General features: G+C 40.8%; 1 protein-coding gene and 1 pseudogene across 3 annotated transcripts in view; one reads left to right on the forward strand and one right to left on the reverse strand.

The window, feature by feature from the left end:
• LOC148026964 (putative potassium transporter 12) overlaps positions 1 to 17,879 on the forward strand; it is a 74,335-nt gene that overhangs the window by 42,897 nt on the left and 13,559 nt on the right. For all 3 annotated transcript variants that reach the window (XM_087691516.1, XM_087691517.1, XM_087691518.1), the window contains 3 exons: positions 3,261 to 3,313; positions 5,499 to 5,613; positions 5,752 to 6,006. In XM_087691516.1, the coding sequence (XP_087547642.1) occupies positions 3,261 to 3,313; positions 5,499 to 5,613; positions 5,752 to 6,006 (423 nt within the window). The remainder of the gene's footprint in view (positions 1 to 3,260; positions 3,314 to 5,498; positions 5,614 to 5,751; positions 6,007 to 17,879) is intronic.
• On the reverse strand, positions 11,487 to 13,462 carry LOC148026965 (uncharacterized; annotated as a pseudogene).

Here is a 17,879-nt window from a genome sequence, read left to right on the forward strand (position 1 = left end):
CCACTGAAGCTTCAAAAGAAGCAGTTTGGCTTGGTCGTTTGGTCAAGGATTTTGGGCTGCCCACCAAAACACTTATACTTGGATGTGATAGCTAGAGCGCTGTATGCCTGGCTAAGAATGCCATGTTTCATGCATGTACCAAACATATTGATGTTCGGTATTATTTTATCAGACAGGTTCTGGATGATGGTCTAGTCACCTTGATCAAGGTCAAATCACAGGATAACCCTGTAGACGTTCTCACTAAAAGTCTTGCAAAGGCTCAACATGAGCATTGCATTAGGCTTGTGGGAGTTGGTTAAAGGTTCGCTTAGGACCTTTAAGTGGGAGATTGTTGGGTGTAAAGGCCCTTTACGCTTTCCCATGTATCTCCCGTGCATATATTACTTCACATACGAGAACTTACCCTAGCGGGTGTAAGTGTAATGTACCCTAAGTATAAATACATTCTTTTATTCTTTGTGTACCACACTGGTACACACCTATCCGTCGACTCACTCTCACTCTCTCACAGTTCAGTACTATTGAGCACCTCGATTAATGTGCCTGCTCTCTCTCTCTCTCTGCATCTGCTTCAACTCTATAGGGCTGAAGATAGTCAATAGAGTGGAGTCTACCCCTCTCCAACAGAAGTAGTGTGCTTGTATTTGATGAATGAATGTGTGAGGAGGGAGCAGCCTATAAATAGGAAGAAATAAATGCATCAAATTATGTAGTCGGCCACATAGTTGCCAAGAAACATGTTTTCTATGTGTAGGAACTGTAGGAGATGGGAAGACATTTTAGAAACATAGGAAACATCCAAATTGATCTTTGTGGTCACGAATTTCCAATTGGTCCATTTTTAAAAAGATCATTAATGTCTTTTTTGAGTTGGATTTAATAATTCTCTATGGCCTATTAAAAGTAGCCTTCTTACCTATATCTAAAATTGGTGCTTTTTCATGCTTTTTGGTGATGACATACATGATTGGTGGAAGAACGTGCTGTTATGTTTGCATTTGGTCCCAACTCCAATTTGTTGACTAGACTTTTATTGTCGTTTGAAGTTTGGACATGTTTATTAGCAGCTTTTATGATTCATGTGACATGTCACGTGTTAAATGGTCTGTGGATTCTTTTTGATGTCCAATAGAGACATGGACTGTTATTGCTATTTTGACATTGATAATAGTTTATTTTTTTGACATTAATTGTAGTTTGTATATTTGAGCAGATCTATTGTATTATGCTTCTTACATATACAATAAATCTGGAATTTGGATAATGAATCATGGAATATGATGTGCTATGTATGCATTTTGTAAATTGTTGATTTGTTGACTGTTCACTTAGATTTTGTTTACAATGTTGAATCATATTCAATATATGTTTTGTTCTGGCCCATGAGACATGAAGTATATTTACATGTATATAAAATTTCAGAAATTCTTATCTTGAAAGAAACTCGTTTCTTACATTTTAGCAAACTCGAGTGAAACTTTGGAAACCCGTTTCACACCTCCTGTTTTGGAAACGCCTGGCAACTGTGGTTGGCCAGCATTTAATGTGGCAAAAATATTAGTCAGCCACATTTAAAGCACCTAACACGAAAATGAGATGCAATTTGGTTGGAGGTTCCGGCACCAAGTATAAACACTTTGGCACCTAGGATATGTACTCTGCTAACAAATTATCCTACCAAAATTCTTGAATGTCATCTTTTTAATGAATTCTCTAGAATTTTGGGTTCGGGGTCGTATAAGGGCCGAAGAAATTAGCCTATAGTTTGAGGTTAACATTAGGCTAAAATTTGCAGTAGCTTAACACCTCATGGTAGAGATCATGGAGCCATCAAGGAGTGTTGAAATCCTAGGTCTCCGACTCTCCAGCCCAGTGAGGAATGGGGTATCCTTGCAATGTTAGAGATATGGTGCATGCTCCTCCTCTTCCTACAGCATTGACATGATGGGGAAAGGGGGTTCTTGACTCCCTTCTGGCTTTGGCATTGACTTGATGGTGAGGAAGGGATTTTTCTTTTAGTACATTTAGGGTTCTGTTTGCCTTGCATTTGTCATTGGCTTTGACATCTGTCTCAGTCTATACTATTCATATTCTTTATATAAGGGCTCTTGAGTAAGTGAAAACCCGATTGAGGGTGCTGGTTAAATGAAAACCCACTGCATGCATGTCCCAATTCGCATTTCCTTTGCACAGCATTGTGTTTTACTGTTTGGGTGCTTGGATGGTCAAAACCTGAATGGGCGGCTTCCAAGTGCAAACCCTTGTACATGTGACAGCATCCACTCTTTTACCTTATTTCACCAAGCAGATCTCTTTGGCTTCCTTGCTCTATCCTTCTCCCTATTAGCCACTTGACTCAAAGTGACATCAATCCCTATTCCAGTCGGGACCCAATTGGCTTTGATAACCTGGAAGATCTGTAAACAAGCAAACACTATAAAATTCAGTAAATTTGGACCATAGCCACACAATATGTAGCTGGCTGTAACAGGAAAAATCATGGAATAGTCTCACTAATTTTTTTTCCTAGAATCATATTCCTTTAAGTAGTGGCTTTGAAGCCATGTGACATTGAGAAACCTGGAGGATCTTAAAACAAGCAAGTATAGGAAAACACAACAAAGCTGGACCACAACCAGCAAGAAACATATATTGGATGAAGGCACACTCCCGATATGAGGAATTTGAACCACTTGGGCTACATGACTGTAGTAGTACCAAAGCTTCTCCAGGCTCTTATGCATGACCTCCTTGGGTTTTTGATTTGCCCTTGAGAAAATCTGCCTAGACCACATCCCCCCCTATCTATGTTTTTATACTTGTAAAGGACACTCATGTAAGAGCAGACCAAACCCTGGCTTGGAAATCCTGCCAGCCTGTTGTTAGCTGCACATCACATGCACCTCTTTCTAGGTTTTACTGCATGCTTTTCAATGATGCTAGACATTCTTGCGCTAAGTTATCTCATAGAGTAGTCTAAGCATATCTGAGGCTACTGGTTCATAGTCTGTATGCTGCAAGCATGTTTGCTCTGTGGGGCTAGTGTCCTATGTTTGAATGAATATAACGGTCATACTAATATTGTATTCTACTGACTGCACTCACTTAAAACAAGTGGCCCTTACCAAAGCAAATGGGTGACATTGGTACTTCGTGTCACTGCGGTATTACTAAATTGTAGCTCACTGTCCATGAAATGGTTTACTTGTCTTGCACTTATGTATGAAAGCTCTATATAGTTTTGTGCTATTTTGCAGGAGGGGAAGCGATGTTTGCAGACCTTGGCAATTTTCCTGTGAAGTCAGTGCAGGTACATATTTTTTCTTGGCTGTGGCATGTGCGTGGAATTCTAATTCAAAGTTTCAGCAATTGATAGAACAATGCTGCAAACATAAATAGATTTGTAAAAGTTTGTCTTAGCCTTCGGGCAGACATAATCTGTGTTTGTGTATATGGCTTAAGGAATTTTTGTTTGTGTATATGGCTTAAGGAATTTTGTCAATGAGGACTAAATGGTCTAAATATTTTTGGCTATAAACATTGAACAACCATCTAATCAAAACCACAGGAGAAAGTGCTTGAACATGACAAAGGACAGGGAAAGGTTGAGATCCAGGATAAGGCTGTGGAGAGTATAACTCTAAGGGGCTAGGGTCACAACATTGTTTGTGGCTGCTTGAGGGGAAAATGGGGAAATTTCTTTTATATTATCCAAGAGAGTCCAACTATTATGCAACGTGGGGAATGGATCTGGCTTGCTAAGACTTAGATGCTACATTGAAAAATCACCATCAAGTGATAGTGGAGTATCTTCCTGATTGAAGATTGAGGGGTCATTTCACAACTTTCTGAATTCCTGAAGCATTTTCAAGCTTGACTTCTAAACAGACCTTGGAGTGGAAATGGGTTCATGGGTCATTAAATAACTTCAATAACTCATGCTTTCCATCGTAGCAGCAGAGAAACACATTTCTTTCTTTGAGTTTGAGACTTATGAAATGTTTCTTAAAGTAAGAAACGTTTTTTACTGTAAAAGATGTGAGTTTTTTATTTTTTTGGGGTGGTTTTTGACAAAAACTGTTGGGTAAGGCCAAACTCAAAGAAACACATTTCTTTGAGTTTGAAACTTACGAAATGTTTCTTAAAGTAAGAAACGTTTTTGATAGTAAAAGATGTGAGTTTTTTTTTTTTTTTTTTTTTTGGGTGGTTTTTGACAAAAACTGCTGGGCAATGTTAAACATGATAATGATGATGAGTAATGACTTGTGTGGACTCAAGATTTTGGATGAGAGAGTTACTTTTTTGGGATTTTGTTATTGCACTCTGTCAATCTAGTATCTATTCTTGTCTTGAGAGTTGATTATTATATGACTTGAGCCTCATTTATGAGTTATTTATGATATATTATGATTCATTTTGGATTTTGACATTTTATCAGTTTGTTTTGGAATGAGAATCATGATATTGCAACTTGACTTAATCCATATTGTATGTGGACTTTTTACACGTTTATTTCAATTTTCTCTTTGTGATATGTATGAATGATAATGTTTCAAGTCTGAACCATAGTATAGCTTGTCCAAAGACTAACTTTGACATAAGTTAATAATGAATCATGGATATGTAACATATTATTCTCAATTGACTCTCATGTATTATCACTCAAGCTCAATTGGTCTTTCTTTGTTTAAACTTTAAGAGAGAGTTCCATAGAGGTTTAAAATCTCTTTCCCTAGTTAAAACTGTTAAAAATCCCTAGATAAAAAACTTGAGTTTCTTACACATTTTTGATGTTTTGTTTGTAAACGTTTCTGGCTGCTATGCTTTTCACAAATGGGAGACATCTATCCTGATTCTGCATTTTGAGCTTGTTTACTCAAAATCAGTACTAGATTTCTGCATTTCTTCGTGTGCACTCACACACACGTACATGTAGTGAAGGTGTATGATCTCCATCCTCAACAAGTGGGAGACTGTCCAATGAAAATTTCCTGAGATGTATAGGCCAGAAGTTTGGACAGGGAGAGGTTTTCTATGCATTCGAAGTAACTGGCCTGCCAGCTGTTATTGGAGGAGTAAGTTGGCTAATGAGTTCAGAGCACACTGCTTCAAACAAATGATATCTTCATACGCATAGTTCGCAGCTTCTCGAACATGATTTACCTGAACATTGAAAGACTTAGAGATCTCAAGCTGTCATCTGCATCTGCATTAACATTATTAATATATGGGTGGTCTGTCATCAAAAAATGGGAGGTTTAGGTGCTGGATGTCAAGTTGTCTCGTTTCCATCCATACCTGCAGAATCTACAAATACGTATAACTAAAATCTAATTTGTTATACAAAACCACCTCGCTTAGAGTGTATATGCCTGTCAATTTTGCTTCAAAGAAGCAGTTGAATGTTTAAAGCTAGTATTCTTTGAATGAAACTTAAAATACTTGTGGGTATTGATTGTCTTTAACAATAACAAGTTCTTGACACTGAATTGCAGATTGCATTTGCAACTATAGTATACCCTTGTCTTTTGCTATCCTACATGGGCCAAGCTGCATATCTGCTGAGAAATCCTCTTGGTACGAGTCATGCATTTTACAACTCCATCCCAGGTAAGTTTTCATTTTTGACAGTAATCCATATCCTTGTAAATGCCAATTGTGCTTGATCTGTGCACCATGAATTTATTCTCAAATTTCCCTTTTATTTTTGTTTTCTTTGGATCCTCCCCCCCCGCCTCCCCCCTGCAGCGACCTTATTCTGGCCTATGTTTGTGTTGGCCATTTCTGCCGCACTAATTGCAAGTCGGTCAATGATCTTGACAACATTCTCTGTGATCAGAATGGCATTGGCATTAGACTGCTTTCCAAGAGTCAAGATAATTCATACCTCAAAGCGTTTCATGGGGCAAATTTATATCCCTGTGGTTAACTGGTTCTTAATGATCATGTGTGTTATAATAGCAGCTTGCTTCAGAACCACACAACAGATCGCACATGCTTACGGTAAGCAAAATCAGGCTTGCTGACATTGACTTCTGTTTTGAAATATGTTTGCCATTGCGAGCTCATAGTTTTTGACAGTCTTCTTTGGTTGAAGTCCCTGTATTTAAATAGCTTCAGTTTTAACTGAATATGCCAATAAGAAAGTAGAATCAACTTAATATTGTTGCAAGAGCTTGGATGTCAGATTTCATAATAATTTGAGCCTTGAAATTGGTGGTATGTTTGGTGTCATGTGCACATGATTTATTGGGTGCAGGAGTCTCAACCAGATTATACCCTCACCTTCCTAACATTGTTTGTATCAGTACAGTCATGAAAGAGAAATTGTTGGCAGATTTTGCTATTGGAAGAGCTCACCTCTAAGCGAGTTTTAGTGATAATAGGTGCAGTATTCTTGGCCATGCTGATGTTGAGTGCAGTGGTCTTTATAAGACTCCATATATATGAGGACTTAAAAACTGATGCATTGTTAGTGGTAGTTACTATCCTTTCTCACGGGTAAAGCAGATTCATGCCATCTTTTGGCATTGATTACATGGGTCTCCAGTATGCTCATGTGGGATTTATTTTATGCCATAATACCACCCTGGAAGATAATGTTTAGAGAGCCATTGCAGATTGCAATATGTCCATTCCATGTTAGTAGTCTTGTGCTAACATAATCTATTGGGGGTTACTTGTACTTAGTTCACTATTGATTCTCCAGATTCACATGGATGTCTCCTTCAAGGTAAATGGGAAATTTTCATGTGCTTTAGCCACTTCTTTTATAGGATAAGATGAGTCTATCATAGACTCTATGGTAAGTCTGTAGATTAGTCTGACATTAATCCGCCCTTAGAAGATAGTGTTTACATGTAGACAGAACATGAATTACGGCAAGTAATTCTTTCTTATAAACCTGCAAATTTTTTTCTGCACATTGGAGAATACGACTCTCATAGGCCACATGCGTCCATCTTGCATTGAAACATCCCCAATGCTGTTATCACATGCATCATATTTCACTATTAAATACTTTCTCAGGTCTGGCAATGCCAACATTGGATTGGAAGTCATCTTTTCCTTTAACTTCTCAAATGTTGAAATTTCAACTGCTGTTCATGTAAAAGGAACATTCTTCTTTTGCAAATCAGGAAGTGAAGAAGCAATTTCAGCAAAGTGCCAAATGTATTGTCTATAATAAAAAAACAGTCCCAAGAAACCGCAACCTCATTTACATTCTGCAATTGTGGCCATGTACATATAGCTTCAACCTTTGTAGGGTCCATATGCCCACAATGAAGAAATACAATGTGCCCCAAGAAGTGAATCTCATGCAAAAAGAATGTACTATTTTTATCATTAATTACCAATCTGTACTTTCTAGCTTTGCAAACACTATTGCCAAGTGCTGTGCTCCTCTTCATTCTTTGAATGCACTGTAGTGACGGGTTAGGCATGAAGATCGAGACAGTGGGTGTTCCTTAGTCGCAGAGAGACAGAGAGAGTGAGAGAGGCAGAGCAGAGAGTGAGCACGTTTGTAGGTACAATGATGAGTGTACCACTTTAGGTTTTTAGATAGATATATATGTGTAAGTACAAGTGCTAAGGGTGTGTTCATACCCGAGCATATTTAAAGGCATGAGGGCCTTTATTCCCAACAACCTCCCTCCTAAAGGTAGTGTGGCTTAAGAGGAGAAGAGAATCAACTAAGTCTAGGTATGTACAAAGCTGAAATACATATATCTATTCAACTCTCATTATCTGTCGGCAATGAGCAAACCGCTTTGCTGGAAGACCCTTCGTGAGAAGGTCTGTTGCAATCGGTCTATGACTCAGTTGCTTCAATTAACACCTGGACTTTACATACACACACATAAATAGAGACCTCTCTCCCTCGCTCAACATCAGATTGGCCCCGAAGACCGGCGCCCCTCTCGGTATTTCTTTATCGATTAAAAGATAGAAAATTACAAAAATGGTAATGTTCCAAAATGCATAACAGTTGGTTTTCATGTCTTCTAAGTAAATCCTAGCTGCATAGTAACAGTACAACATGTCCAGATCAACATCCCTTACTGTCCAGCATGTGCATAATTCAGTGTTCTTACTGTCTAGCACACTGTTCTTACTGTTCAGCATGTGCAGAGTTCACTGTTCTTATTCAGCATGAGCAGAGTTCACTGTTCTTACGATTGAGCATGTAGAGAGTTCACTGTTCTTGTTCAGCATGAGCAGAGTTCACTGTTCTCATTCAGCATGAATAGAGTTCACTGTTCTTACGATTCAGCGTGTGCAGAGAAAAAAACACAGAATTGTACCTTCTATGGAATCAATCCATCATGCAAAGCATTTCTTCTAAAAATAGAGAGAGAGGTGATCAGAGGGAGCAAGCTCTACCTCTGTGCTTGAGTCAGAGACGTAGAAGTACTCACAATGGCTGGTTTTCTTGCAACAATCTGCCCTCAGCTCCTCAAAACTTCATTCTCCCATCTGCCCCTTATGTCTATTACGTTTTTTTTAATGCTCTCTCTCGCTCTCTCTCTCTCTCTCTCTCTCTTTTGGGAATTTGTGCCACATGGCATACATGTAACAATTTTCCCGTTTAAACCTTCCAATCTAAAATTCTCCATGATCGGTGCAAAATTTGCCCTCAGCACAGACCAGAGAATTAATCCTCGTGTAAAAACGAAGACAATGACGCGAATAGATTCTGGGGTCCAAAAATAGTAAATCCCTAAATTTTAGGGATGGTGACCCCTGCATTCCTCAAGTTGTTCTGTGCAACTTTTATCATTGCGACCACATCAAAAGTGTAATGTGGCTCAGTTACAGTGACTTTTATTTCGTGAGCATTCTCATATGTGCATCTTCTATCTTGGCCAGGTTCATTGTCGTGCACCATCTCAAGTGTCTAAGCACATAGTCCCAAACCATATGCATTTTATTCTTCAGTGCCCATTCAATATGGAACTGGTCCTAAAGCTCAGACAAGCCATTAGTCCAATTTGTCCCAATGGTTGCCTTTTTTAGCCATGAGAAGATCTCGCTTATTTTAAGAGAACTTTGGGGGTAAAAGGCAACAGTAACAAAAGAAAAGAAAAATAAAATATTTATATAAGTAAATAAGAAAAGCAACCTTAAAAAATATCACCACCTGTGACATACTCTCCTCTTGAAAGAAGCAAGCGACCTTGATTGCATGCCACACATGCTAATGGATGACACAGGGCGATAACAAGATTCTCCATGTTATTAGTGCCATCGCATGTATCACTTGCTAAGAGATGACACGGGGTGATGGTAGGAGTTTCCCACTACCATTTGTGTCGTCGCAAGTTCAAGGATCCAACTATGATTATTAGGAGCCTTTCTAATATACATGTTTCCGGATGCAACACAGGGCGATAGCACGTATGCACGAACTATTAGTGTCACAAAATGCATATTCATTCAACTGAAGTGTAACAAATATAACTTCAAAGAACTGAGATTTCATTCAATGAGATACAATATTCAATTGTACAATAGAGAATGTACATTGCTTCAAAAAGCATTCTAAGTCACTGTGGGTTCCAGTACGAAAGCTTCTCGGTAAAGTTGCAATAACTGAGGCGAATTTGCCAATTCAGCCTCTTCCATCCATTTGGCATCCATTGGTGAATAGTTCTTGAACTTTACCAAAAATCTTCTTATAACTCTATCTTTCACTTTCCAATCCTTATGTGCCAGGATCTACTCAGGAACTAGAATCTCATCTAATTGCTCTACTTCAGGTTATTCCTCTTGAACCAAATCTTCTGGCAGTTCACCAATAAAAGGCCTCAATAGGCTCACATGGAATGCATTATGAATTTTCCAATTCTCTGGCAATTTCAGCCTATATGCTATGTCATTGATCTTCTCTGAGACTTGAAAAGGGCCATAATAACGCATACTCAACTTTGGAAACAAATGTTCCTTGTCCTTCTGTTTTCTCAAACGTGTCTTTTCAAAACGCAATAAGACACAATCATCCTTTTTGAACAAGAGCTCCCGACGACGACTATCAGCAGCTCTTTTCTGTTTAGCTTGTGACTTTTCTAGGGCATACTTGACCTTTTTATATGCTTCTTCCCAATCATTTACATAACGATGTGCTTCAAAGATGTTATCTTTTGTCTGCAAAATGGGAGGCAATTTCTTTCCACCTTCCACAATCTCAAAAGGTGCTTTGCTAGTAGATGAGTGCACTGTATTATTGTATGTATACTCAACCAATGGCAAGTAGTCTCAAGGCTGGCCAATAGAAAAAAGTCTCTACCGCTTTGACTGTAGCATCAACACTACGATGTCCTGCATACGGTGGAGTATGACTTTCTAATAAAACTTCTGGCCTTGGCTGTTTTGTAACGCATAGTCTTCCATGCATCATGATAAAGCCTTCTTTGAACACATAATGGTCATGGTGTTGACCATTGATCAACTGCTCATAGATTTCAGAGAAATCTTCATCATCAGCATACTGCTCTTTCATATCATCCAATTCATGGTGATAAGGAATTGAAACAGCTGGCACTTGTGGTTTGCGAGATAAAGCATCTGCAACTACATTCTTCTTGCCTTCCACATGCACTATCTGAAAATGAAACATAGATAGGAAATTTGCCCAACGCATGTGTTTCTCTGACAATTTAGCCTGTGTAAGAAAGTATCTAAGTGTTTGATGATCCGTTTGCACTACAAAATCAACACTAAGCAAATAGTGCTTCCAACTAGAGAGTGCATGGATCACAACCAATAATTCTTTCTCATAAATTTGGTAAGTCCTTTCAACGATAGAAAGTACTCTACTCTCGTATGCCACAACTTGGCCATTCTACATCAATACAGCACCAATGCTGTTTCCACATGCATCACACTGCACTACAAATGGCTTAGACAGATCTGGCAAAATAAGTACTGGATCTGTAGTCATTTTCCCCTTCAAACATCTAAATGCTGATTTCTCTTTGTCAGTCCATTGCCATTTGACATCCTTCTTTTCAAGTGTATGTAAAGGAGAAGCAATCTCTGCAAAGTGTCTTACAAATCTTCTGTAGCAAGAGCATAGGCCAAGAAAACTGCGGACATCATGAACAGTTTTCAAGTCTGGCCAAGAGACAATTGCTTCTATCTTTGCAGGATTCATCTTCACACCATCTTTAGAAACTATGTGCCCAAGGAAGTGAATCTCTTTCAAAAAGAATTCACTCTTCTTACCATTAATGAGCAATCTGTTACGCTTAAGCTCATTAAAGACTGCAACTAGGTATTTTCTATGCTCCTCTTCATTCTTTGAAAAGATAATCATATCATCAAAAAATGTGCCAATGAAACTTCGATAAGGGCGGAAAATTCTATCCATCATCCTGTTAAACGTAGCAGGAGTATTGGTCAATCCAAACGGCATGACTAAAAATTCATAGAGACCAAATGTCGTTCTAAAAGCAGTCTTATGGATATCCTGTGGCCTGATTCTGATCTGATGGTATCCACTTTTTAAATCTATCCTGCTAAACATTCATGCTCCCTGTAATTGATCAAGAATGTCATCTATCCTCGGAATCGAAAACCTATTCTTGATTGTGTTCTTATTCAAGGCTCTGTAGTCAATACAGATTCGCCAAGAGCCGTCCTTTTTTTGAACTAGCAACATAGGTGAACAAAACGGAGAACTACTGGGCTGAATTAGTCCTTTCTCTAAAAGCTCATTAACCTGTGTCATAATCTCTTTCTGCTGCGCTGCACTGACCCTGTATGGTGGCCTATTGGGCGGATTAGTCCTTGGAATAAGATCTATGGTATGATCTTCAGGTCTCTCAGGGGGTAACTCTCTTGGTAACAAATCTGAGAAACAGTCACTGAATTTATCCAAGAAAGCCCTTCTACTTTCATCTAATACAGACACATTACTATCAACTTCATTAACTTACTTTGTAAAAACCAAGTATGCAGAAATATGATTTTTCATTACAGAAGTAATTGCAGAAGCAGAAACAATTGGGATAGACTCTCCTTTAAGCTTCACATCTAACACATGAGTCTTGCTCCTATGTACAAGAGTAATCGTTCTATTGTAAGTATCCAAGATAGCATGCTTCTTGTGGCACCATGGGATACCCAACAGAACATCACAGCCCTCTAGAGGCATAATATGGAACTCCTCTGTGTCCACATAGCTCTGAATATGCATATGAAGTTTGCCAAGAATGGGGGTGATAGGTTCAGTATGTCCTGGGCATGCCAAATCAGCTTGTCCAACTGGTCCCATTTCCTCGGAACGTATACCCAATTTAGCTGCCAATGCTGGTGAGATAAAGTTTGCACGAGCTCCAGGATCAAAGAAAATAAGCACTGTGGAATCTTTGATCTTTCCCCAAGCTCTGCACAATTATGTAGCATCATCAACTGATTGGTCTCCCACCATATCAGGCACTAAGCCAATGCTGCGCTTCTTTTTACTTGGCGCATCTTTATCCTCTGCATCTTTAGAAAATTGCTATGGGCACTTGGAAGCAATATGGCCTTTTTGCTCACAAATAAAGCATTTTTCAGCCATCATTAAAGCCTTTCTTTCTTTAAATGTTTTGCCAAAAAGTGGCCTCTTTTGTCCTTTATCCTGTTTAAAAGAAGTCTTAGGTTGCTACTGAAATCTTTTCTTTCAAAAAGACTTATTTGTAAAACTGGTCCTTTCTGGAAATTGCTTCTTCTTCTTGCTAGGATCTTGCTTAAACTGAGAATCCTTCTTTTCAGTGCCTTTAAAGCTGTTAGCTTTTCCTTTCAACAATGCATTTGCCACACCAGCATTTTCAATTAACTGTACCATATTTGTAACCCTAGTCTTGGTACAATAATCCCTGATGGCTTCGGGCAAACCGCAATAGTACTTTTCAATTTGTTCTGACAGGGGCACTGTCTTGTAAGAACTCACGGGCAAAAGTGCTTTCCAAAATTTCTTATTGTACTCTTCTAAATCCGTACAATTTGCCACGTCCAATTTATGCCATGCAATCATGACATCTACTTCAAACGTGTTAGTTAACCATGAGGTTGCAAACAACTGTTTGAAATGAACCCAAGTGACAGGTGCATATCCTTGCATCAACAATATGTTCCACCACTGCAAAGCATTACCTTTCAAAAAAGTTACAGCCTTCCACACCTTAGAAGTCTCAGTAAAATTCCCTCCTGTGTAAGCTGCATCAATCTACTATATAAATGTCAAAGCTTTCAGCTTATCTTGCATACCACTGAAGGTTTCAAACTTTATTGCATGACCACCCTCTTTATAGTCTTTAGGCTTTGCACTTTTTGGTGTCAGGTTGTCATAGACAGGTGGCTGTAAAAAGAGGAGTCCCTTAGGTGCATTATCAACATTCATTTCACCTATCTTAGCTGCCATATGCCCACTAGGCTGAGAAAAATCAGCGGCTGCGTTTTGTACTCCAGGCATCAAATAAAGACTCTATAGAGTCTGATAACTGGCTGCAGACCAATATTAGCATAAAGTGGGTTCACTGCCTCAATAAGCATTATTCCTGGTGGCCCTCTAGGCAAGTATCCCTAATAACCCGTGGGTAATCCAGCCATTGCTTGAAAAACTGACCCACCACCAAAGTAACCAGGATAAGTAGCAAACTGAGGAGGAATAGTCTGCTGTGTCACTTGTGCATAACTGCCTTGACCATTCACTCCCTGATCCTGTGCTTGTGCTTTTTGTTGCACTGGACCTGTCTCCATGTTTGGTGACTTTTCCACATGCTCACGCGCATTAGAGGTTTGCCTTTTTGAGCGCTCCATGGTATGATATGATGATTCAGCCTGAGAATCCTCATTATGTGACATCAAAATTTTTTGCATCCGAGGATTCTTTACCAGCTGTTGGAAAGAGCCAACCATACTAAGGAGTTGTGCCATAAACAAGTCCTCGCGTTCTTGCTCCTCATCATGTGGTTCAATCTCGGTTCTAGAAGGTGCTGACACCTGTGCACCAATACTCTCTTTGGTGTCTATGAGCAAAAGAAGAACTCTCTTCTTCATGGGGGAGTTTTCCTTTGCCTTTATCCATGTCTGCAATCTCTCTAGTCTTGTAATCTCTGTAAAACCTGTGTATAGCCTTTTCACCCAAAACTGTCCGAGCTTAAATTCTTACAGAAAAGAATTCAAATCCCGGGGATGGAACCATGCAACCGGTCTATGACTCACATAAAGCGGTAGTTCCTTCAGTTAACACCTGGACTACATACACACACATAAACAGAGACCTCTCTCCCTCGCTCAACACCACATTGGCCCCGAAGACCGGCGCCCCTCTCGGTATTTCTTTATCAATTAAAAGATAGAAAATTACAAAAATGGTAATGTTCCAAAATACATAACCTGTGTACAATTGGTTTTCATCTCTTCTAAGTAAACCTCAGCTGCATAGTAACAGTACAGCATGTCCAGATCAACATCCCTTACTGTCCAGCATGTGCAGAATTCACTGTCCTTACTGTTCAGGATGTGCAGAGTTCATTGTTCTTATTCAGCATGAGCAGAGTTCACTGTTCTTATTCAGCACGTGCAGAGTTCATCGTTCTTACGATTCAGCATGAGCATAGTTCACTGTTCTTACGATTCAGCATGTGCAGAGTTCACTGTTCTTATTCATCAGAGTTCACTGTTCTTATTCAGCATGAGCAGAGTTCACTGTTCTTTTGATTCAGCATGTGCAAAGTTCACTGTTCTTATTTAGCATGAGCAGAGTTCACTGTTCTCATTCAACATGAAGAGAGTTTACTGTTCTTACGATTCAGCGTGTGCAGAGAAAAAAACACAGAATTCTACCTTCTATGGAATCAATCCATCATGCAAAGCATTTCTTCTGAGAATAGAGAGAGAGGTGATCAGAGGGAGCAAGCTCTACCTATGTGCTTGAGTCAGAGACGTAGAAGTACTCACCATGGCTGGTTTTCTTGTACCAATCTGCCCTCAGCTCCTCAAAACTTCATTCTCCCATCTGCCCCTTATGCCTATTCTCTCTCTCTCTCTCTTTTTTTTTTTTTTTCGTAAAAGGTAATTGTATTAATTACGAAGAAAGTACAAGATTACATGATTACGAGTACAAGAGGCACGAGGGCCATAGGCCAACGTGTGGGAAATCCCCGGACTAGGGTACTAAAAAGTCACACCAATCATGGCAAGGACCCAGAGGCAATTGCCAAATGCCAGGAATACAAATCCTCCCGAGGGAGCAAGTCAGAGTGCCTGATGAGATCTAGCTGCCAATGCAAGAGCCCTTTAAGCCTTGCAATATGTCGCGGTACATTAGAAGCCGAATCAAAGAGAAAAGCATTTCGGGTGGTCCAAATGTGCCAGCATCCCCAGTATCTGAAAAAATGGAATAAGATCTTCATATGTAACGGTGGTGGTGTGGGATACTTCGGGCGCACAAAAACCCAATCGAAGGGAGTCAGTGAAGACCCCACCACCGCGTGCCAGATTCGTGACAAGAGTGACCAGATATTCTTGGCGAGCGGGCAAGAAAGAAAACGATGTCGGGCCGATTCCGCCGAAGTGGTGCAGAAGAAGCAAGTGCCATTCGAGATTCGACGCTTGGAAAGGGCCGAGGCAAGAGGAAGACCACCAATCATTACCCGCCACAGAAAGACCTTGCATTTGAAAGGTGTCTTGTTCTGCCATCCCTCCATCAGCGTTGCCTGCCACCATGACAGTGATTTCCGCAGGCCCCAAACAGCATTAACTTTCACGCCCAACCATTGGTGATCTTTAATGAGAAGATGATACACCTGATTAGTAGAGGCCTTTTCCAGACTCAACCGGCCTGCAAGGTCCCAGTCCTGCCAAGGGCGATCCATAGCCAGGGCAGGAAAGGGTTGCCTACCCTGAAGTTCCGAGGAAAGCTTCCCCCATAAATCACGGTATCCGCGCGGGATCCTGAAAAGTCTCCTAGCAGTCCGAAATGATGCAAGGACATTGCGAGTGGCAAGGGTAGCATCCGCAATCGAAGTCACACCCAAACGGGCCATGCGGTTAAATCTTGGTCTGAGCTGATGTTTATCTTCCCATGAAAGTAATGTGGATACCGCCAACAATTCCAGCTGAAAAGAATTTGTCTGCACGCGGTCCCCTACAGGATGCCAACGGGCCTTTTGGAGCACCACTTTCCAAGAGCCGACCAAATGCACTAACAAAGAGGAAGAGGGACTGGAGAAACGAGCGTCAGCATTAAGGACATGCCACCATGAGGCTCGAAGCCGTGTGTTACCTTGGCGGAGGCCGCTGTCCTCAAGAAAATAATGGGCTATGATGGTCCACGGGTGATGATCCACACACATGGCACGGAACAGAGACCAACGAAGAGCCAGCATATGAGTTTCTGCATCCAAAATAGCTCCACCACCCATGCGCTTAGGGGTACATGCATGTGACCATGAAATCCAGGAAATGCCTGCCTGCAGTGAATCTTTCTTCCATAGCATGAAACGAATGGGATGAGTAAGAGCCTTCAAAGTACTGGGCGTCCATGGCAGTAATGGCATGAAATACGTCAGCATTGGTAGCATAATTGTCTGAGCCACTTTGAGGCGGACATGGAACGGCCAGGCTTGCGACTTCCAATACATAAACTTCACGGCCAGTTTGTGTGAAATCCACTCCAGCAGGGCCTTTGGCCGTACATCCACCCCCAATGGGTATCCAAGATGCCTGACAATCGAGCCACGAGAAACCACCTGGCCCTGCCAGCCTAATGACTCTAAATCAGGCTCCGTGCAACTGAGAATGGCTGACTTGAAGGCATTGATGCGAAGACCAGAAGCTTGACCAAAGAGCGTCCAAACATCTAATGCCTTGCGAATGTTATCCCTGTCCGCCTGCAAAATCATAAAGGAGTCATCAGCCAAAGATTGGCTAATGAAGTGCTGCCCCAAAGGAAGAGATAACCCTGCCAGCTGGGCAGAAGCCGCCATGGAGGATAACATTGAAAGGACCGGGTGAGTCGCCAAGGCAAAGAAGAGAGGACTCAAAGGGCAGCCTTGTCTGAGCGAGCGTGCAAGGAGAAATGGCTCTGTGACCCCACCATTAAGCATAACTCTTGAAGAAGCCTCAGTACTAATGGTGTAGATCAATCGGGACATGCGGATCCCAAAGCCCATAGCAGACATAAGCTCTGCAAGGAAAGACCAGTCCACACAGTCAAACGCCTTTTCCAGGTCCAGTTGAATCAAGACCACTTGCTGATTGGAGTGCCTCGCATAATCAATAGCCATTTGCACATTCAAGATATTGTGCAAAATGTTGCGTCCCTTAATGAAACCATATTGGAGGGGGTGCACAAGAGCTGGAAGGTGCTTGTGAAGCCGATTTGCCAGCACTTTGGAAAAGATTTTATACATCACGCCCATCAACGAAATTGGTCTCCAGTGCTGCAGCTTTGACGGCGAAGGGACCTTGGGGATCAGTTTGATGAGGCCTTCTTTCCATGAAGAAGGCATGACCCCTGTTTCCCAAACCTGCTGGAACATAACCACTAAAGGCTTTACCAACTGCGTGGCTGAGTGCTCAAAAAATTCATTAGTGAGACCATCCCAACCAGGACTTTTATCCTTAGGCAGGTGCAACAACACATCCATAACCTCCTCTTCGCAAATATCCGCCTCCAAAGAGGCTTGCATATCAAACGGAACCTGCTGGTGGACCAGCTGATAGAAGACCGAGCGGGCATGCGTAACCTGGCTAGACGGCAAGGATGAAGAACCAAAAAGATCCATAAAATAATTTCTGCACATATTGATAATGGTCTGCGGATCAGTGACCATGCGACCTTCCGAGTCCTGAAGTCGAGTCATATTTTCGCGAGCCGGAGA

The sequence above is a fragment of the Lygodium microphyllum genome, chromosome 13 (genome assembly GCF_053477565.2).
Source record: "Lygodium microphyllum isolate KBCC chromosome 13, Lygodium_microphyllum_v1.1.10, whole genome shotgun sequence".
Classification (NCBI taxonomy): Eukaryota; Viridiplantae; Streptophyta; class Polypodiopsida; order Schizaeales; family Lygodiaceae; genus Lygodium; species Lygodium microphyllum.